Genomic DNA, 23,567 nt, shown 5'->3' on the forward strand with positions numbered 1-23,567 from the left:
TGAGCTTTATAACTGTATTGTATTGTGTTTGCGTTTAATAACTAAATATTTCAAGCAAAATAATTTCTTTTGAATTAAATAACCAAACTAATGACAGGTTAAATGTTCGTCTATTTTTGAAAATTGAGAATGTAGCATCATTTAAAAACTTGAAGTAAGACAAACCATAACAAATAGTTAGGAATTAATTATGATTTTAACATGTAATTTTACGACACTTGGTACAATGCCACACGTCCTGCCTTGTAGCTTAAACAGATAATCTTCTTTTGTTTGTTGTAATTCAATGCATAAGGCGATTTAAGTCCATTACTATCAGTAAGTAAGAACTTGGTATCTTTCTCGTCATGTTGTATTACTGTCATGTTGTTAGACCATTCACCAACAACAAATACGTTCTGATTCATGTTCACTGATATCCCTATCAATGTGATAATAGACTTATTATTATATACCCAGATTTCTCGGCCTGTCATACTACAACAGTGTACTGTATTGCTGCCTTCGTCTGTATAATATATCCTGTCGCTGGTCGTTGTTATATGATGCACCCATGAAACATCGATAGTAATGGTATTTAATGTCTTCCCATTCAAGTCCATCACTACTATGCCTTGTTGCACTACAATAACATACAGCTTTTGGTCCTGGTAAGATATTCCCCAGCATCTATCACTACAATTCACCCTCTTCCTTTCACTAGTATTCTTAGTGTTTATAATCTCCAAGTACTTTTTCTCTGCGAACGTGACAGCTATACGATCGGTATCTATTGCCGTAAGACTGAATGATTTGTTAGAATTGGGAATGTCACGAATATGGTTGCCATTGATATTGTATTCCTTTAACTTCCCACTTCCCCAATAGTCTGCAATTATAATTCGGTCGTCAGGTAATACAATGCAGCCAGATATTTGTTGTTTTGATCCTTTGATATCAAACTTCTGATTCAGCTTCAGACTGACATTGTTAATATTTTGCGATAATCCGTGTATCTGTATCTGAGCCTGGTCGGTTTTTGCATCTTTTAGTTGAAGTTCGACTATTGCTTCACTAACTTGAATTTCGTCAAACTGTTTTACCTCATTCACTAAGGAACTGATCACGTGATTAACCTCTATCTCAATGTTGTTATTCGTATAATCTCTAATCTGCTTTTTGAGCGATCCCATTTTTTTACACAATGCTTGGTTTAATTGACGCGTTCCTAAAAACACTTGAAGATCAGATGCAAAACGTTTCATTTGAAGTGTCTGTTCTCTCACTTTTTCTACTTCTGTCTCCATTTGCCTCAATTGATTTAGAATTTTCCCGACTTGAGATTTACAGTTTTCGTGTTTGGATTTCAAATCTAGAAGCAGTTTTCTCTCGAGTTTATCCAGGTATTCATTTAGATTCTTTTGTGTTTCTGTAATCGTTTTCCGTATTTTTTGTTCATTTTGGTCAACATTTTTCAGAGCTATTTCTCGATTTTTGTTACAGTGTTTTACGTTGTCTATCGTTGTTGAAATAGTTCCTTCTAAGTCTAGGAGTGCACTTGATTGTTTGGCGTTTTCTGCTGCGTCATCAATGGAGATGACATCAGAAGAGGAACATGATTTATGTTCCAAAGGAATACAGACTACGCATACTGCAATATCATGTTTCTTACAGTAAAGATCTAGCTTTTTACCGTGAATTTCACAGTTCAAATTTACGGAGATATTTTCTATTTGACGATAGTCTTCAATAGAAATCATCTTGTGATCTCTAGATAGTTTCATAGACTTGTGGTATCTTTCACAATCTTCACAAAATCCTTCTTTACATATGGTACACCATTTCTTTGCATTTTTCGAGATGTCCTCATATCCACATGAACCACACAATATGTTCAGTTTAGATGCCATACTTTATTCCTAATCAAATATAAAATGTGAAGATAAATAATTCATTGAGGTAAGTTTTGATATAAATTGTTTGCTAGTGGATTATAAATGTAAGTTGTATTTTGACGGCCCTTTTTATTGATTGAGGAATTAATAATGCCCATAAAGAACTACCGACCTTAAATCCGCATGAAATCTGGAAATCTTAGTCAAACAGGATTCGAACCCTGCTGACAATTGATAAATAAAAAAAAAAAAAAAAATTTTAGGGGACTGATTTTTTTTATAATACTTTAAAAAAGTTTTGTGTCCGAAGAACTTTTCTTGATTTCGCTATATCAAGAACGCTTAGTTTCAGATATTTGAAAGTCAAGCGTGTCTTATCTGTTCCAAAACAGACGGAGAACAATATCTCCAACTAGTTGTAAAAATGTATGTTTCGATATATTACTTACTAACCCTGTCACGTCCGGTGTGTGTTGTTATTATTAGATGTTTTTTTCTGCTTTGTATCGATCTGACTAGTTGGGCCTTTTAAACTTTTTTCTTATTTTGTGCTGTCTTATGTTAGTGGAGGGTTGAGCGCTCACAAACATGTTTTTCCCCGCCACATTCTTTTTGTGCCTGTCACAAGTCACAAGCATGTTGTTCAATGATTGTTGTTGGTTCATATCTGTCTTATTTATTTTTCTTCAATTTGTTTTGATATAAATTAGGCCGTTAATTTCTCAATTTAAATATTTCATAATTTTCGTGTCTTGGCGAATATACGGTAAGGGTTATCTTATTGTTGAAGTCTGTACGGTTATCTATAAGTGATAACATCTACCTCATTTTATAAGATTAACTTTTTTATATTGCAGTTTCAAAATCTTGAAAATCATTATCTCTCGATTAATAATAAAAAGAAAACCTTTTGTGTTTGCATTTATATTTCTAATAACACAGTTGAACAAATAGTTTTATAAATATACGTTTGTTGTTTTGATATAACATTTAATCAGTATCGTCGCCGATATTATTTTACTCTTAAATTTAGGACTTATTTTGAGAAGAATTAGATTGAGTTACTTTTCTATTGTTTATGATTCATCTGTTTTGCTACTGGGTGTTGAGAAATTTGTTTGTCAATCTTTTATCAATAATGTTGATTTAATCATTTTAGTCTGGACTCGTGTAAATATATGCATGTTGTGCACACAATTCCTCATTTTTTAATAGCTATATATGTGTTTTTTTCTAAATTTTCTTTTTTTTGGTCATTTACCCCCAATTTTTATTGATTGATGTAAGATCTTCAATAATTTATATAGATCCAATATCAATTAGCATTTCACATTTTCCTCAATTGTTTGTTTCACCAAGGTTATTGGTTTGATAAAAAGAAAATCAAGAACTATGATGAATTACGACACAAACGTTCCATATCGGTGAAAACGGTGGAAAGGATTTTATATTACACGTGACATACCATGGCCAACGCAAATACCATTTGTTGTTTGCGAAAACAACCCCAGAAATTTTAAACGTGTTTGTACTCGAGACAAAAATAACCAGCCAAAATAAGAGGAGGTCACATGGATTGTGAATAAAATTGGCCGTATGTCATAGTCATGCACAAAGCTGTCCTCAAGTCCTCCATTATGACACCCTCGAAAACTATTTATAATTGAAAGATAACTTCCTATGTCATCACAATAATGGAAAATATTAACGTCTCCAAAACGCTCGTAACAAACCATGTCCCCCTCACACACCCCGTTTTACAGGGACCCTGGCTACTGTTCAATCTTTTTATGATATTAACAAACCATGTCCCCCTCACACACCCCGTTTTACAGGGACCCTGGCTACTGTTCAATCTTTTTATGATATTTAACAAGTTTCTAATACGGCCATCAAATACGGATAACAGTTCTGTTCGTTTCTGTTATGTTAAAATGATAACTCTGTCTCCATTGTCAGTCTTTGAATATTACCGAATGTAATCATGACAAATATATGGAAGGAACGATCTTACCTGGGTCAGTCGCGTTATGGAGCTGGAAAATCAACAAGGAAGCTAGTTATATTTTTGGTTTCACTTTGTTCACTAAAGTTCTTATTTACGCTAAGTGTGCAGATACTTTATAATTAATAAACTACAGCAGTGAAAGGAAAACTTACGATACTATATTTCCGAACTTTCGTTTCTATTGCTAGTCACAAGGTGTATATGCCAACATAAGTCACATGACCTATTTGTGTAGGTATTTAAAATGTGAAAGACGCGGGTAAATTTGAAAATTAAGAAACAACACGTTTGACATATGTATCCGACAAATTCTCTGATTTGATAAAAAAAGATCAATCTAATAAAAAATAATATTTCCAACTCTGTCCGACATTAGTCCTACAATTCATGTGGACAACACAGCTCGAGCATTGTTTTAATTATTCCTAAGGCACTAACACGCCAAAATGTAAAACATTTATAAAGTAAATGGTATACTACACAAGTAAGAACACTTGATACGATTGTCAATGAGACAAATATCAACCAAGCCACACCGTATAGTCAGCTTTAAAACCTCGACATGCAAATATGAAACAATTGAAAAAAGAAAAATAAGGCATTACTCTAACACTAAAACATACCAACATTAACTCGGGAAAGCTTCGAAACTACTCTGAACATGTTTAAAAAGTGAATATTAAAATCTGTTACGAACAAATTCATGTTGTTATTGTCTCAATATAGTCCAGTGTAGTATAAAATTTCATAGGAAGTACAGCAGTCGATATTAGAACATAAATTTGCATTATTTTGTATTAAAAAATAATTGATCTAAAAGCTTGTCTTAATGGTATTTTGTTCATAACGGTACACTGATATGCCAGACGAAAACAACAACAAGGAAATGGGAAGTAATATTTATTACTGAGCTCTTCTTTGGTTTGAATAAAGGTCCGCACAAAAATGTTGTCAACTCATCACAAAAAAACAACACAAAAAGTCGGCACTCGTTATTATGTCTCTTAACGGAGAATTTTTCCTCTCTGTCTGTTATGATGAGGAAATATTGCTGCTAATTAATTGCCGTGTTATGAAGCCGTAGTTTATCGATTGTCACCATATAGTAAACAATCAACAAAAAGCAGGGATACTGAGCACTTGTGTAACATGTACAATCAGATAATAGTTTATTTTAATGACAGATTCATGCGTAGTGCGATCACCGGATTTTTACGAGGAGAGTCACGCTAAGGTTACTTTGCAAACGGAAAAATATGCCGGTGAATTCTTCCAGGAAGCAAGCAATTAAATAAAATGGACTATTAAAGATTTTTCTTAAAAAACGTATATTTACATAAGTTTATAATGAAAACTATCCATTTAGTTATAAAATACATATGCATTAATTTTTAATTTGACTTTAATTCAATCAGTACGTCGGATAATTTTGGGGGTACAGATCAATTCGCTCAATCATAATGTGACGAAAACCAAAATTTTATTCGTTTTTTCTGCATTTTAAATCGTACAGTGCTGTGTATCGAACAAAATCATATATGCCTGTACAAGAGCGCAATTGTTTGGTTATATTTTACCGGGAAAATTTTTACCCCAAGATGGTAATCAGAATAGAACACTGTACGGCTTCTAGTTGGATGATACAGAATTGGAATTACTTTTAATCAAAAGTTTATCCAATTAGTTTTAGAAAATTCAGAGAATCATATTCACATTTTACAAAGTATAGTAAATATTTCTGCACGTCGGCGCCAATATATGCCTTTTTCAGTTAGGCGGAAAAAAAAAGAATGAAGTTTAAAAAATGCATTTAAAGTTAATTTTTGCCGCGTGATCATATGTAATGCAACACTAACAATTCTAGTAATATGAATTGTTACCCGTTTTTTCCTAGTTTGTATAGTCTTTGAGAGAACAAATACGGAACACCATTGGTTCACTATGGAAAAGGCATTACAAATAATTGCGAACTTGTAACCTTAACTAATAACATTGCTGTTTGGAATCTTATATGAAGTGAATCAACTGAAATAAGACTACTTTTATATCTCATTTTAGATCAATGCATTGAGCTTGCTCAAAAAATTCAAGCATACTTTGATACCAATATACTGTAAATTGTGCTATAATGTGTGAACTTACGTTTCTTTGTAATTATTTATGAGAGTTATATATATATTTTTAGACCCTTAGTCAGGAAAAATACAGTGGTTATCTATTTAATATCATACTGTTTTGTTTTAATTTAGAACGTTTTATGATGCCGGCTAATGTTTAATATTTCTTTTTTTTTTAAATCTCAATTTGCAGAACCAGGGAATATTAAGAGCTTAAGTTTTTGTATAGACATCTACCTAATGTTGAAGACTTGTTTGTTGCCGTCTTTATGTCCTTTTGATATTATGTTTTTATTCGTCGGCTGCTGCCACATATAAAAAGGAAGATGTGGTATGATTGCCAATGAGACAACTGCCCACAAGAGACCAAACTGACACAGAAATTAACAACTATAGGTCACCGTACGGCCTTCAACAATGAATAAAGCCCACACCGCATAGTCAGTATAAACGGCCCCGAAATACCAATGTAAAACAACCCAAACGAAAAAACTAACGGCCTTATTTATATAAAAAAATTAACGGAAAACAAATATGCAACACATAAACAAACGACAACCACTGAATTACAGGCTCCTGACAAGTTGACGTATACCTCACTTATACTTTTATTCACTTAAGATATTTAACTCATCATAAATACCTGTACAAGAATTAAAATTGGGTATGTCAGACGCGCGTTTCGTTTAAAAGTGACCCATCGGTGACTAACACAAATGTTAAATAAAACTAAACAAATAAGGACGGAGGTAATTCCCGTTGAGGACACTAACAAGTTACCAAATACAGCTAAGGTAGTTATATTCCTGTACATGTTTATCATGTTAACTTAAATAAATATTTATAGATCTATCATTTGAATTTGTTATATTTTTCAAAGCACGTTTAATCTTTAATAATGTCTCTTTTCCATTTTTTTTAATGTTTCTAATAACTTTTTTTTTATACAAAATTAAGGTAAAGGTTTTTAGTTTAATAACATTTCAAATCTGATTTAGTTATTCTGTGGTTTGCATTTTTAGTCGACTATTATATTATTTGTTTGTTCGTTTTTCTGTTATAAATGATCTTTCGTGTATTTATGCTGTATTTCTGTCACGTTGTGTTATCATTTTAACGATATGTTTTAAAGATTGTCATAAAGCGGTAGGTTTGGCTAGCCATTAAACCCAGTCCACCCAACAATTTTTCTTAAATTCCTGTTCAAAGTCAGGAATATGGCAGTTGTTATCAAATAGTTCGTTTCTATGTATGGTGGCGTTGGTTTTTAGTTCACTTCGGCGGTTCTGTTGTTCCTTTGTTTTCCTCTTGTAGTTGATGTGTTTCCCTCGGTTTCGGTTTATAACCTAGATTTGTTTTTTCTCAATCGATTTACGACTTTTGAACACCGGTTTTCTGCTTGGTGACCCTCTGCTGTTGTTTTTTATTTGGTCGGGTTGTTGTCTCTTTGACACATTCCCCATTTCCATTCTCAATTTTATTTCTGCTGTTGCCTTTATTTAAATTACAGCTACCAAAAAAGGTCGACCTAATTACAAAGGTTTGACTGTTGTCGCCTCCTTCACAAGTATTCGTCATTCTAAAATTGATGAAAGGCGAACTTATTTTCATTTATTGGAGTCGAAAAAAGAACAACTAACGTAGATAAAAAAAAACCTCCATCTTGTTTCAAGAAAGAACTTCGTTTAAAAAAAATCCAAAAAATACTCCGATTTTTACGAACAAAATCTGAAACTGGCATTATCAAATGTATTTTTTTATTGGAAACATTTTTTTTCCGTCTATTGTTCTTATGGAAACGATTTGGTCCTATTTTAACCGACTTGTTCCTTCAATCTTAGAGACAAACTTCATAAGGGGAGAACTAACAGTATCCTATAACAAAAATAATAACATTACATTTCTGCATAACGATGATGTTTCTGTCACTACATAGATAAAAGTTTGACGACTTTTTTATTTGGTCGATACGTCCAGTTGTCAGTATACCACAGATGAAGCTGTATGTTAATCTGCTTCCTTCCCTTGCCATCTTGACGTCGTTGATCGTTCTAGTTTCATGGTTACATTATGTATAATCAGTTTATTGTATAGCAACATCAAATCTGTTTTGTTTTTCATGATTTTCGATGGGTGCCACTATGGAGCATTCATAGCAAACCATTCCGATACACAGGAATTGATCGGTGGTTTGGTAGGGTTCCTGTTGCGTAAATGTATTTTTGTGAACAGCATACTGTCTATCATTTTCTCCTGTTTCTTTTTTGTTGTTGCGATAAGTGTCTCTCTTTTGGTATGGTTTTCCTTACCTTCTTGATATAACCATTTTTTTAAATAAGAAATTCAACGAATGCATCCAGGGAATTCGATTCAATTTGAAATTGAAACATTAAGATATCGTATTGCACAATTTCAATATACCATTTTTATTATTTTATTTGTTTTTACTCTTGCATTCTGGGTTTTAATGTCCTATATGTAAATGAAAGTGTCTTCATGTATATTACCTTCAGGAAATTTTAAATTATGCATGCAATTTTTTTTAGATGTACTTGTTTGAACATTTGACAATTGACGCTTGAGACTATTCTGTTTTCCCATATGCCAACCCTCTAACAACATGGATCTGGAATACTGAATCAGTACCATACTTCATTTTATACTGCACTCGTTCTATTTGAACAGTCGTGATGCGTTGACTGTATATTTCTATGTCATATACAGTCACTGACCCGATATCACTTTTCCTCATGAATATTTAAATAGAAGTTGCCGAAACTGTATAGACAATAATAGTGCATTGACTTGATATATCAACGATATAAGGAAGAGGCTTAGAAACGGGGAAATGCGAGGCTCTGCCGGGCTTTTCCCCCATTTCGGGCCGAATTCTTATGTCGTTGATATGTCAAGTCAATGCACTATTATTGTCTTTATACTGCAATATAGAAAAAATACCTTTTCAATTGTTTAGTGTGTTAATATTATTTATTTGATTTAAGAATTGGGGGATAAATCCCTCTTTGAAAAGGCATCAAGGGGAGAAATAGACAACACTATATTCATACGAACTCTTCAACCTGCTCTTGTTTCCAATGGATACAACGACTCAAACTTATTTCTTTTACAATTTTCGAAAAACATATACACTTGTTAATATGTTTTGCTGAAACCTATAATTCATTATGTTGTATGATTATTGTTGATGTTTTAGTCCAATGGCATACTCAATCGAATTCGTTCACAATCGATTGCGGTTTCAACAGGTAATGTACATTTCATTGAGTTGTATATTTCCCCGCCTGATATGAGCCCTTTTAAATGGGGATTTCACCCCAATATTTAAATTAAATGAATAACATTAACACATTTAACATCAATTGAAAATGTTTTTTTTTTCTAGATTGCAGCATAAAGACAATAATAGTGCATTGACTTGTCACAATACAAAATGTAGACGAACATTTGACATCATTATTGAATTTGACTAACGAAGAACTTAAAATGAATGAATCACACGTTAATTGAATAAAAATAATCAACAAGTCCAGAGAATGATAAACCGACTAAGAATAAGAAAAATCAGCATAAACAATGCCAAAAGCATTGCACTTTTGGTATTATAAATATTGAAGTCAATTGGATATTTAGCGAATGTCACATCCGATTGCAAAATGTTATACATGTCGCTGAAATTTAGATTATTTTGACGCATACGATACATTGAACTTCTAATGACATAAAAAAAGTAATGTTCAACGTGTTTCAATTTGACAAGGGAAAGTTTCTTGTGATGTGATATGTTCGATTACTCCTAGTAGACTAAATCAAAATCGCCACATATAAAACTACAGATTGAGGAACACTGACTTTTCTTTTTCTATACAAAACAAATGAGAATAAGTTTTTGGATGGGAAATCAGAAATAGTAGCAATATTGACAAAGAAAAAAGAACCATCACCGAGGTAGGTCAAACATGCAACATGACATAAGCATCTTATAACTTTAATTTCTGAGCAGTCCACAAGTTAATTTTTTTTCTGTTTAGTATTAAATTTATATTAAGATCCATTTTGTTACATCTTGTGATCAATTTTATTTGGCAATCGCCAATGGCAGTCAGCAGGGTTAAAGAACATCAGTTGTTCGACCTGTTAGTCAAATGCGTTTTGTTTAAATATACTTTTTCACTTTTTTGGTCTTTTTGAAAATGTTTGTGCTGTTTTTAGACCCTTCTACAACGAAATTTGTTTTACATGCAGACGTATAAAAATTGCGGTTTTTATCCAACGCAATCATAGGTTTGAACTTAGTTTTCAATCTAGACTCGTTTATATATATATATACAACTCGTCTAAACATCAACCCAACAATGTTAGATCTGTAAATTTGCTTTCGCAAATTTTTTGTTCTTCCCTCGCCGGGCTACTGAGATATCGTGACACCAAATCGCCTGCACTGCAGCCGTCCCGCTAGACCACACGACCACCTGGGCTTTACTATATATATAGTTGTCTCATAATGATGCATTGGCTATCATTCCACATCTTCTTATCTTTATAATAATTGTACATGTCTTGTCTATAATCAGCTGTTAATGCCTATTTGTTATTTTGATAATACAAATAATACAATTAAAATAGAAATGCATTAACATGTAAAATATAGTTAAAGACAATGATCCATGGATGATTGTACATAGCTGAACAATCCCTTTGGAAATAAGATGTGCCAACACTTATACAACTGCTTACCAAATACCGTTGACTTTTCATTAGTTGTTCCCTTTAAACAAACCTTAACACATATCTAATTTCTAAGTCAATCAATGAACAATAATGAGAGGGTGAGGTTATATAATATCCATGGAAATGAAACTTTTAAATACCAATATGTTTGCATACCAAATGGCTTTGACTTAAGATTACTGGTATCTTAAACTGACATAATTATAATATTAACAAACTATTTCAAGTAAACTAGTTAAAAGTTCAAAGTCAATAGATCATGCATATGACTGAGGGGTAAGGACCAAATATCCTCTATGGAACTGAGATTTACTAATGCTTCTTCACCTGCATGGCAATCATCATTGACTTACGACGATTGGTTTCCCTCATAGTAATATAATCAAAAGCTTTATGAAATTTCAAAGTAACATAAGTTTTCAAGTGAAAAGAGAATAATTGAGGGAGCAGGGCCAAATATCCTCAATAGAAATTGAAAGTGACAAAGTTTATACAACTGCACACCAAATATCATTGACCATTAACTAGTGGTTCCCCAATAACTGACCTAATCAAAAACTAATACATGTAAACTAAGTTTCACAGTCAAAAGACCATGACAAAGGGGGTAGGGCTAAATATTCTGGAAATGAGATATACCTATGCTAACACAACTACTGTGGATTCATTATTATTCGTTGGATACCAGTTTTCGTGGATTTCGTTGGTACATGGAAACCACGAATTTAAATATTCAACGAATTGCAAATTTTCTAAAGGAATGTTTGCAGACTTTGCCAAAACCACGAAATTAAATATCCACGAATATACAAGTTTTTCTTAAACCACGAAAATTGGTATCCACGAAAATAAATGAATCCACAGTACTTACCAAATATCATTGACATCCCATAAACTAGACCTAATCACAAAATCACAAACTACATTTTTGTAATACATTGTTGATGCTGCTAAAACAACACACCTATATATATGCCTCTCTTTTTGACTCGGTCATCTTTGGCAAGACAAAAATTCCAACAAATTTAATACAAATATTTTGTCCATCTTTTTTTAATATTTCTATATTCTTAATTTCTTAAATAAATCAATGCTGCATTTACACATAATTCGATATCAATTTGAAACGTTTAACATGTTTAATACGCGTCAAAATCACTTCACTCTCCGAATGAGCTTAATTTTTAACTCAATTAATAATATTCATTTGTTGTAACTGCTGTCAAGTTTATAAATAATTCCCATCAGAAAGCGGAATCAAAACTTGTTGTACTAGTCGACATGATTAGAATTGGCATAAACAATCTTCAAAATTGATCATATATGTAGATGTACATGTAGGTATATGTAAATATCTTCATAACATCCTACATGTAGCAGTCTAGAGTTTCATTGTTGTTGTGAATCTATAGGGGTGAATAGACAATCCAATTGCTACAGAGAATCATGTATTGTACATATACATGTATGCTTTGGCTCTTCTTGTAGTAGCCATTGACAAAGATTGGAATCAAGCTGAAATAAAAACAAATACAAATAGGTATAATATTATTGCTTTAAAATTTTGACATATACAATGTAGCAAAAAGGCTTCATGTCTAAAATCTTTATGTATTAGTTTTGTCCATGTTCATTGAGGCCCTTATAATTAAATTTGTAATGCTTAAATTCTCTAGGATCCCAAGTCAGGATCGTCTGGCCTTTGTTAGTCTTGTATGATTTTCAATTATAGATTCTTGTGTATAATTCTAACTTAAGTTTAGTATAACTATGAATTCCATAATCACTGAACTAGCAACTTTTGTTTAGGGGTCAATTGAAGCAAGCCTCCATGTATGAGAGTTTCTCACTGCATTAAAGACCATTTGGTGGCCTTCAGCTGTTCTCAGCTCTTTGGTCGGGTTGTTGTCTTTTTAACACATTTCACATTTTCATTCCAATTTTATTTGATATTGTTAGTGAAATATCTTGATCATGGATTCGCTGTCATCCATTTCCAATGTTATAATAAAATAATATATCTGTTCTATAAATAATTGATGTAGGAATTAATAAAAAAAACTGTTTGTAACTTGTTGAAAAAAAAAGAGGGACGAAAGATACCAAAGGGACAGTCTAACTCATAAATCTAAAACAAACTGACAACGCTATGGCTAAAAATGAAAAAGACAAACAGAAAAACAATAGTACACATGACACAACATAGAAAACTAAAGAATAAACAACACGAACCCCACCAAAAACTAGAGGTGATCTCAGGTGCTCCGGAAGGGTAAGAAGATCCTGCTCCACATGTGGCACCCGTCGTGTTGCTTATGTGATTACAAATCGGTAGGTCACATTCATGAAAGGGAAGGGGATTGTAGTTACGACGTAAGGAACATATCCGATATCATTTGTGAAACGGTTATTCCATAACGGTCAACCAACTCGTGAGGGCGTCCGTAAAATTTACGAAGGGATGATTTCAACTTCACCATTTGGAACTCTTGGTTTAATAGCTTCCTTGTGAGCAGTAACCCTCTATCAAGAAAATCATGATAGGAAATGCAAGCACGGGAATATCGTATCAATTGGGAGATATATACCCCGTATGCAGGTGCTTCACTTCCTAAGGCACAACGTTACCTTCTATAGGGCAACTTTTCGTATCATGCGAGGTTTTTTTAACAGTAATTTCATAGAAAAGTGGTTTACCAGTATCAAGTTGCTGACGGAAACGCAAAGTTATGATTCTTGAAAACTTCACGAGTCTTTAAATATGAAAAAATCACAAAAAGAAACATCGAAAAAGATGTGTTTTCATTTCCGGAAAATGAAAAGTGCTTGTAAATCCAAATCAATTACGGCTTGGGACGCGTCACAAATTCGTACTTGATATTTTACAATTATAAGCGACTTTTGAAGTGAAATAATGCTGTCCTTTAGCAAATTATTGATAGTAGTAATCTTAATATTGTTTGAAGCGCCTTTGGCTATATCAAAGCACATGTAGCAGTCTGCAACACCAAAGCCGTAACTAAAAACACGATAAAGGAAACCATCGTGAAATGGCCTTGACATGGACAAAATCTTTAAATACGTATTCAAATGAGGTCCCGATTGAAATTGCAAAGGCCCTGATCGAGTATAATGTTTGGGGGTTTACACGATACATAACAAGTACGGAGAGACACGATAACAAATAATAATAACATCAGATTGCATTAAAAATTAATTAAATACATATCTTCATACAATGTAGAAATAAAATAATCAAGTATTCTTACAAATTCAAGACTTATACAGAGAGGAAGTAAGTCAATGCTTTTAAATATTTACCTTTATTAGGATGGAATCCACCAAATTCAACGGCGTCACTGATTAAAAATAGCCGCAAAATAATATCTATGCGCCATTTGGCATATTTTAATGCCTTCATTACAAACATTTTCGGCGATGAAATTATTCTTACAATAGTTCACTTACATCTTCATCAAAAGCACAGACGAAATAAAGCTATGCTTAACTTTTTAATTAGCACTTTTTCAAATGGGGAACATCGATTGTTTTGGGTAAATCGACGACCATTAGAGGTAATCTTCCTTATATTTATTGTTTTTCATAACAAAAAGTGTGAAAAAATGTCTTATTAGTTATAAAGAATCTACCAGACCTGCCAGATCAGAGCAATGGCACTTTTTCAAAAATTCACAGGGGGAACCCAAATCCAGGGTGCTCGCATAAGGCAGCTTAACTGCCTAAAAATTGTATTTGTAGAATTATGTGTTGATGGCGGATATTTGATCAATCTGTAAATTAAATAACAGTTTTTAAATCCTGGTTGACATCAGATATAATCCGTTTGATTTTTTCACGACTTTCGGCGGCTGTCACACGTGGAGCATTAACAGCTAATCCTTCAGGGAAGGTGTCACAGGAAAAAATAAAATAGCCTTGTAAGACTAGTTTCAACCATAAGTCAGGATTTTTTGTTTCATGAGTCGTTTTACTTTTATTTTCATGTCGGGTTCATTATAGTATGGTACTAAACAGTATGTGTGCTGTTCATTGTTAAAATCTGTGGGATGACCTATGATTGTTGACATCCTCGTCTTTTGTTCTCTGATGGAAAGTTGTCTGGTTGGCATCTTAAAACATTTCCTTATCTTTATCTTGAATACGTAAGATGATATTTGAAATGTATCGTTAATGACTGTTGGTGTGATAAATCAATGTTTCAGAGAAAGCAGGTTGATATTCCTGTACGTAAAATTTCCCGTATTCTGAATACAAACATAAATAAATATATCAAAATCGATATATAACAAAATCCTGCAGGTTATAATATAATCAAAATCTTACAGTTTGTAGAGTAACAAGCTTTAAAGGTTATAGTATAACAAACTTTACAGGTTATAGTGTAACAAACTCTAAAAGGTGGTATTTTTGTAAACATATAGACGATTCAATTTCCCATAGGAACTCTATTTGCGGCTTAAACTGTGCCATTTTTACTACGCCGCGAACAGGTTATAATATGAACAAAATCTCATAGAACCCAAAGAATTCAAGAATAAAACCCCATTGAAATTGGTCAAGAAATAAAAAATTTATACGAAGTATTAGAAAAGTATTGTTTTGGCCCCTAATTCCTAAACAGTTTGGACCATTACCCCTTAAATCAATCCAAACCTTCCTTTTTGGAATGAAACCGTGTGGTACTATTTCAGAAAGACCCATATACTTACACACAAGTTATTGTCTCGATACAAAAAAAATACGTATTTTGAACCCTTTTGGGCCCCTTGTTCTTAAACTGTTGGGACCAAAACCCTCAAAATCAATCACAAACTTCCTTTAGTGGTTATAAACCTCATGTTAAAATTTTATTTATTTCTATTCACCTATACTTAAGTTATTATCCGGAAACCATCCGTCTTCGGACGACGACGACGACGACGTGATTCCAATATACGACCACTTTTTTTTAAATTTTTGCTGTCGTATAAAAATCTTAAATTTTATAGTTTGATAAACGGAACAGTAGTATACCGCTGTTCAAACATCATAAATCGATTGAGAGAAAACAAAATCCGGGTCACAAACTAAAATAGACAGTTTCATCAACTATAAGAGGAAAAACAACCGAAACACTGAAGTGCAACTAAAACAAACGACAATGCAACACACAGAGAAACGAACTATAAGATTACAACTGCCATTTTTTCTGACTTGTAACAGGACCTTTAAAGAAAAAATGGTGGGTAAAACCTGGTTTTAGAAAAGTATTGTTTTGGCCAAACCTCACGCTTTCATGGCAATGTTAAATATACCGCTGAAATGACACCATCACATGACAGTAATACAGTACTAATAAATGCAAGAACATTAAGGAAAGATAAATACACAAATAAACAATACAATAGTACATTTCGACATGCTAACCACAGTAATACAACGACATGTAAAATAACAGAACAGCGTAAAACAACCTAAAACAAAATCTTAATAGTTTTATCCTTCATGTTATATTTGTTTTGGCGATCAGATGGCAAGCACAGAGAGATTGTAGCCTAGAATTCTATTTAATCAAATGCATCGTTTTTGTACATTTTGTCAATTGATCAATTGTACTCAATTTAATCTGAAAGACTAACATATATAGCTATTTGAAATCAACAAAAGACACTTAGTTTTATAACTGAATTGTAATGTGTTTGCATGTTATAACTAAATATTTTAGGCAAAAGCATTTCTATTGAATTAAATAACCAAACTAATGACAGGTTAAGTGTTTGTCTCTTTTTGCATGAACCCCCTGAGGGGTTCATGCTTATATATTGGTGAGTTTTGAATGTGTCTATGGGCCACTCGATATCTCTCGGCCGGAAGTCAGAATAAAATTCTCGGAACTTCTCTAAAGTTTTCGGTCATATATACAGGTCTTAACAGGTTGTTATCAACGTCTATGATATGGTCCCTTGATGGCCCTTGACGACGCAATTATATTTGTTTTAATACGACCACTGTGTACTGTGTGTATCTGGGTCAATTATAACGTGGCATTGTCTGTTGTCTCGATAACATGTAAACTAATCATGTTTGAAGATTTAACCACGGGATACTGTGTATTTCATCATACTAGACTTACGGGAGATGACATTCTGGTTAAAATATTAATATTAGATCGGGAAACAGAAAGAGAAATAATATTAGATTGGAAAACAGAAAGATAAATAATATTAGTTCGGAAAACAGAAAGATGATATTCTTATAAAAAGTATTTAATTCAATCGGAAACAAACAAATATATACAAAATAAATACTGTATTTATGTTTCTGGAGAAACTAACAATGATTGCAATCAGAATATTTTCAGAGTTACAATTAAAGTATTTTATATGACAAGATACTCTGCTTTGGTATTTTTTAATATTCATTTGTAAAGGAAACATAAAAATTAAATCTAAATAAATTCTTGCTTCCTACAAAAAAAATGTGTATAAACAATAATCATTATATTTCTAACGTAATTATTTCATACCATTTTAGTTTTTATGTTTTATGAGTAATTATTATTTATTTTTTTGTATTGTAATATATCCATAAAACGGAAAGTAAGATCAATTTATTAAATATTTAAATTTTAAACGGTCGTGAATAAAAATACTTGTGTGTTTTCAATTCATAAAGCATGATTTTAAATCCTTGCAGCTCACAACAACCGTACAAATAATTTACAATAATCACAACAAAATTTAATTACAACCCCAATGTTGATTATTTTATACTGTTAGTATGGATTTAGAAGTCTTTGTATAGTAATATATTCACATAGTGGAATGTTAGAATTTAAAAATAGATTCATTCGATAAATAAAAAGTCCATCCGTAAATACTTGACGTTCGTGTTTATTGATATTATATATATTCAAAAGAATTTGAAAAAAATTACTAATAAGAACGTTATAGTTTATTATAAAATTTTAATTCAATTTTTGTTTGTTTGTTTTAATAATTTAACCTTATAGCATCTAAACTTTATTTGTACTATGGTACGGTTTTGAAAATTGTATTAATTGCGTTGACCAACTATCCTACACGTCTTGATTCATTCACATTATATATAACATTTCAAAAGCACACTATATATATATCGGTTTGCGTTCTCAAAAATTCCGGATAAAATGTCAATGCATCCGGAGTCAAAACATTTAATGTAAGCCGTTTGACATTCGATTTCAACTATTAGATTAAGATATGTGATGACGCAAATGCGTATTCTTTTCCTAAGTATCAGTGAGATGCTTTCTATTTACTATTTCGTGCGCTAAAATACTACTTGCATGCAAACTATTAAATTCAGTCGTGGAAGCTTATTTTCGTTTTTGTTATCTAAATTCAGGACACGGCAGAAAGAGCTTTACATGTGACTTTCAAGCACGGTCATCATTACTAACGGTATTCTGACCTCGAGTTGTTTCTCTTTTGTTTCTTTTTTGAGACACTGTCCTATTATAAACTTTGGCCTTTTCAAAAAGCTGAGGATTGTCTAACCAAGGAATAGATTCCTTAACTTTGTAATGTATTAAGCCTTTTAATTTTTTTCATTCGAGCGTTACTGATGCTTTTTTTGTAGACTTAACTCGTGTCTACATACCTTTTTACATAAATTGGTTATTTTTGGTGGGGTTCGTGTTGTTGATTCTTTAGTTTTCTATGTTGTGTCGTGTGTGCTGTTGTTTGTTTGTCTTTTTCGTTTTTAGCCATGGCGTTGTCAGTTTGTTTTAGATTTATGAGTTTGACTGTCCCTTTGGTATCTTTCGTCCCTCTCTTGAAAGTGTGTACAGGTATTCATAAACTTCTTAATTAAGATATTCTTTGGCAAAACTAAGTTTCTCTGTATAATGTTTGTCTTTTTGAATTGATTTAAGTAAAATAAGGAAATCCTTAAAATTTGATATGTTTCATGAGACCAAAATAAGTCTCTTCATAAGAGGTCCCAATCAATTGCATGCCACAGGTTTAACCGCATACAACATCTATACCATGAGTAAAGACAGCTTCAAATACGAGTTGAGAATATAAAGGCATTCATTTAGGAAACAAAATATAAAGATGTGATAGATAAAATAAATGCATCCAGAATTCCAGATTATAAAGCAAACTGAATGCATAAATTTATATTGCAATAGGTTTGTGCAATTTGCATAAGTCATCCGGTTAGTAGAAATTGGGATTTGCAAATGGATTATAATCGGAAAAAATAAGTACATTCCCAAGTAATATATAGTCGAGCTTTAAAATAACTATTCAAATAGAAGCTGTAAATAAATACGTTCAACTGGCTTCTTCTATTCACAGTCAATTATTTCAATTCAAAAGTAAACACAAATTCAGCAACAATCTTTTGGTGACCCGGCAGTCAGCGGTCTTAGGTTCATGTATTGCTTTTCTTTTTTTAAAGAAAGCAACTTGTTTGAAAATTGAAAATGTAGCATCATGTAAGAACTTAATGAAAGACAAACCATAACAAACAGTAAGGATTTCATTGTGATTTTCACCAGAAGTTTTATGACACATGGTACAGTGCGACGCTTCCTTTCTTGAAGAATAAACAGAGAATCCTATTTTGTTTGTTGTAATATATTTGAACTCAACAAAAGGCACTTAGTTTAATAACTGTATTATAATGTGTTTGCATGTAATAACTAAATATTTTAGGCAAAAGCATTTCTATTGAATTAAATAACCAATCTAATGCCAGGTTAAGTGTTTGTCTCTTTTCTGAAAATCGAGAATGTAACATCATGTAAAAACTTAATGTAAGACAAACCATAACAAACAGTAAAGACTTCATTATGATAATAACATGTATTTTTACGACACTTGGTACAATGCGACGCTTCCTTTTTTGTAGCCTAAACAGAGAATCCTATTTTGTTTGTTGTAATTATTCACTGCATAAGGAAACTGAAGCCCATCACGATAAGTAAGTACGACCTTGCTATCTTTCCCGTCATGTTGTATAATTATAAGGTTTTTAGAGGTTTCACAAACAACAAATACGTTCTGATTCATGTCCACAGATAACCCTGTCGGTTCGGAAATAGACTTATTATCAAATATCCAGATGTTTTGTCCTGTCATGCTACAACAGTGTATTGTATTTCTGAAGTGGTATGTATAGTATATCCTGTCAATGGTCGCTGTCATTAAAGCCAACACCGAATCATTGATATCGATGGTATTTAATGTCTTTCCATTCAAGTCCATCACTACTATGCCTTGTGTAAATACAACAACATACAGCTTTGGGTCCTGGTAAGATATTCCCCAGCAGTTACTTCTACATTTCACCTTCTTACTTTTACTATTACCAGTAATGTTTATAATCTCCAAGTATTGTTTATCTCCATACGTGACAGCTATACGATCGGTGTCTATTGCCGTAAGACTGAATGGTGCATTAGACGTGGGAATGTCACGAATATGTTTGCCATAGATATTGTATTCCTTTAATTCTTCACATCCATAAAAGTCTGCAATTATAATTCGGTCGTCTGGTAATACAATGCAGCCATATATTGGTGATTCTGATCCTTTGATATCAAACTTCTGTTTCAGCTTCAGACTGACATTTTGAATATTTTGCGATAATCCATGTATCTGTATCTGAGCCTGGTCGGTTTTTGCATCTTGTAATTACAGCTCAACCATTGCTTCACTAACTCGAATTTCGCCAAACTGTTTTACCTTATTCATTAAGGAACCGATCACGTGATTGACCTTTATCTCCATGTTGTTATTTTTATAATCTCTTATCTCTTCTTTGAGCGATCCGATTTTTTTACACAATGCTTGGTTTAATTGACGCGTTCCTAGAAACACTTGAAGATCAGATGCAAAACGTTTCATTTGAAGTGTCTGCTCTTTCAGTTTTTCTACCTCTTTCTCCATTTGCCTCAATTGATTTAGAACTTTCACAATTTTAGATTTACAGTTTCCATGTTTGGATTTCAAATCTAGAAGCAGTTTTCTCTCGAGGTTATCTAAGTATTCATTTAGATTCTTTCTTCTTTCGTGTGTCTGTAATCGTTTTCCGTATTATTTGTTCATCTTTGTCAACAGTTTTCAGAGCTATTTCTCGGTTTTTGATGCAGTGCTTCACGTTGTCTATCGTTGTTGAGATAGTTCCTTCTAAGTCTAAGAGTGCACTTGATTGTTTAGAGTTTTTTGATGCGTCATCAATGGAGATGACATTAGAAGATGAACATAATTTATGGTCCAAAGGAATACAGACTACGCATACTGCAACATCGTGTTTCTTGCAATAAAGATCTAGCTTTTTACCGTGAATTTCACAGTTCAGATTTACGGAAATGTTTTCTATTTGACGATAGTCCTCAATAGAAATCATCTTGTGATCTCTAGATAGTTTCATAGACTTGTGGTATCTTTCACAATCTTCACAAAATCCTTCTTCACATATGGTACACCATTTCTTTGCATTTTTCGAGATGTCCTCATATCCACATGAACCACACAATATGTTAAGTTTAGATGCCATACTTTATTCCTAATCAAATATAAAATGTGAAGATAAATAATTGATTGAGGTAAATTTTGATATAAATTCTTTGCTAGTGGATTATGGATGTAAGTTTTATCTTGACGGCCTTTTTTATTGATTGAGGAATAAATAATGCCCATAGAGACCTGTCGACCTTCCGCATAAAATCTGGAAATCTTAGTCAAACATAGGGTTCGAACCCTGCTGACAATTGATAAATAAAAAAAAAAATTTTAGGGGACTGATTTTTTTTATAACACTTTATAAAAGTTTTGTGTCCGAAGAACTTTTCTTGATTTTTCACTACATCAAGCACGCTTAGTTTCAGATATTTGAAAGTCGAGAGTGTCTTATCTGTACCAAAACAGACGAAGAAAAATATGTCCAACTAGTTGTAAAAATGTATGTTACAATACATTACTTTCTTACCCTGTCACGTCCTGTGTGTGTTTTTACTATTAGATGTTTTTTCTGCTTTGTATCGATCTGACTAGTTGGGCCTTTTCAACTTTTTTCTTATTTTGTGCTGTCTTATGTTAGTGGAGGGTTGGGCGCTCACAAACATGTTTTTCCCCGCCACATTCTTTTAGTGCCTGTCACAAGTCACAAGCATGTTGTTCAATGATTGTTGTTGGTTCATGTATGTCTTATTTATTTATTTTTTAATTTGTTTTGATATAAATAAGGCTGTAAATTTCTCAATTTAATTATTTCATATTTTTCGTGTCAGGGCGACTATACGGTAAGGGTTATTCTATTGTTGAAGGCTGTACGGTTATTTATAAGTGATAACATCCACTTCATTTTATAGGACTACCTTTTTTATATGGCAGTTTCAAAATCTTGAAAATCATTATCTCTCGAAAATAATGAAAAGAAAACATTTTGAGTTTGCATTTATATTTCGAATAATACAGTTGAACAAAAAGTTTTATAAATATACATTTGTACGATTGTTGTGTTGATATAACATTTAATCAGTATCGTCGCCGATATTATTTTACTTTTAAATTTTCAACTTAGTTACTTGTCTATTGTTTATGCTTCATTGGTTTTACTACTGGCTGTTGAGAAATATGTTTTTCAATCTTTTATTAATAATGTTGATTTAATCATTTGAGTCTGGACTCGTGTGGAGATAAGCAATGTTGTGTACACAATTTTTTATTTTGTTGTTTTTGTTTTTGTCGTTTACGCGCAATTTTTTTTTATCGATGTTAGAGGCAACAAAAAATCCTACAGTGCCAATATCAATAGCATTTCACCTTTTCCTTTATTGTTTGTTTTACAAAGGTTATAAATTTGATAAAAAAAAAAAAGAAAGAACTATGGTGATCTATGAATCAAACGTGTCGAGCCTCGTTCCATACCGATGAAAACGGTGGTAAGGATTTTATATTACACGTCACATACCAACGTAAATATCATTTGTTGTTTGCGAAAACAATCCCAGAAATTTTAAACGTACTCGAGACAAAAATAACCAGCTAAAATAAAAGGAGGTCACATGTATTGTGAATAAATATGGCAGTGTGTCATAGTCATGCACAAAGCTGTCGTCCTCAATTTCTCGATTATGACACCCCCGAGACCTACTTATAATTAAATGATTACTTCCTTGGTCATCACAATACTGGAATAAATATTAACTACCACAAAACGCTCGTAACAAACCATACCTCCCCCTCTCCCGTTTTACAGGGACCCTGGCTACTGTTCAATCTTGTGTAGTATTTTTAAAACAAGTTACCAAAATAGGGATCTCAATCGAATACGGATAACAGTTCTGTTGGTTTCTGTTACTAGTATGTTAAAATGTTAACTCTGTCTTTATTTTCAGTATTTGAATGTTACCAAATTTAATCAAGACAGAGATATGGTAGGAATGATCTTACCTTGGTCAATCGTGTTTATATGGAGCTGGAAAATCAACAAGGAAACTACTTATATTTGTAGTTTCACTTTGTTCATCAAAGTTCTTATGTACGCGAAGTGTGCAGATACTTTATAACTGATATTTACCTGTGAATATAAACTACAGCAGTGAAAGAAAAACTTACTATACTATCTTTCCTGTCGCTAGTTACAATTTGTGTCTGCCAACATAAGTCACATGACCTATTTGTTTAGGTATTTCAAATGTGAAAGACGCGGGTAAATTTGAAAATAAAGAAACAACACGTTTGACATGTACATGTATCCAATAAATTCTCAGATTTCTTTTGATATGAAAGAACACTTTTAAATAAGAGAATAATAAAAGAA

At 32.5% G+C, this 23,567-nt stretch overlaps 1 protein-coding gene across 3 annotated transcripts; it reads right to left on the minus strand.

Moving 5' to 3' along the window:
• LOC143062712 (uncharacterized) lies at positions 1 to 23,376 on the minus strand. Of its 3 annotated transcripts, none has more exons than XM_076234470.1 (2): positions 23,325 to 23,376; positions 1 to 1,898 (listed from the first exon to the last, which is right to left on the minus strand). In XM_076234470.1, the coding sequence occupies exon 2, from the start codon at positions 1,887 to 1,889 to the stop codon at positions 210 to 212; it is 1,680 nt and encodes a 559-aa protein (XP_076090585.1). In that variant the 5' UTR covers positions 1,890 to 1,898; positions 23,325 to 23,376; the 3' UTR covers positions 1 to 209. The 3 variants fall into 3 exon arrangements, 1 of the variants encoding a protein (XP_076090585.1); XR_012974820.1 differs by lacking the exon at positions 1 to 1,898 and adding an exon at positions 19,717 to 21,308; XR_012974821.1 differs by lacking the exons at positions 1 to 1,898; positions 23,325 to 23,376 and adding exons at positions 19,717 to 21,308; positions 23,198 to 23,236.
• Positions 23,377 to 23,567: the final 191 nt, after the last annotated feature.

The sequence above is a fragment of the Mytilus galloprovincialis genome, chromosome 2 (assembly GCF_965363235.1).
Source record: "Mytilus galloprovincialis chromosome 2, xbMytGall1.hap1.1, whole genome shotgun sequence".
NCBI lineage: Eukaryota > Metazoa > Mollusca > Bivalvia > Mytilida > Mytilidae > Mytilus > Mytilus galloprovincialis.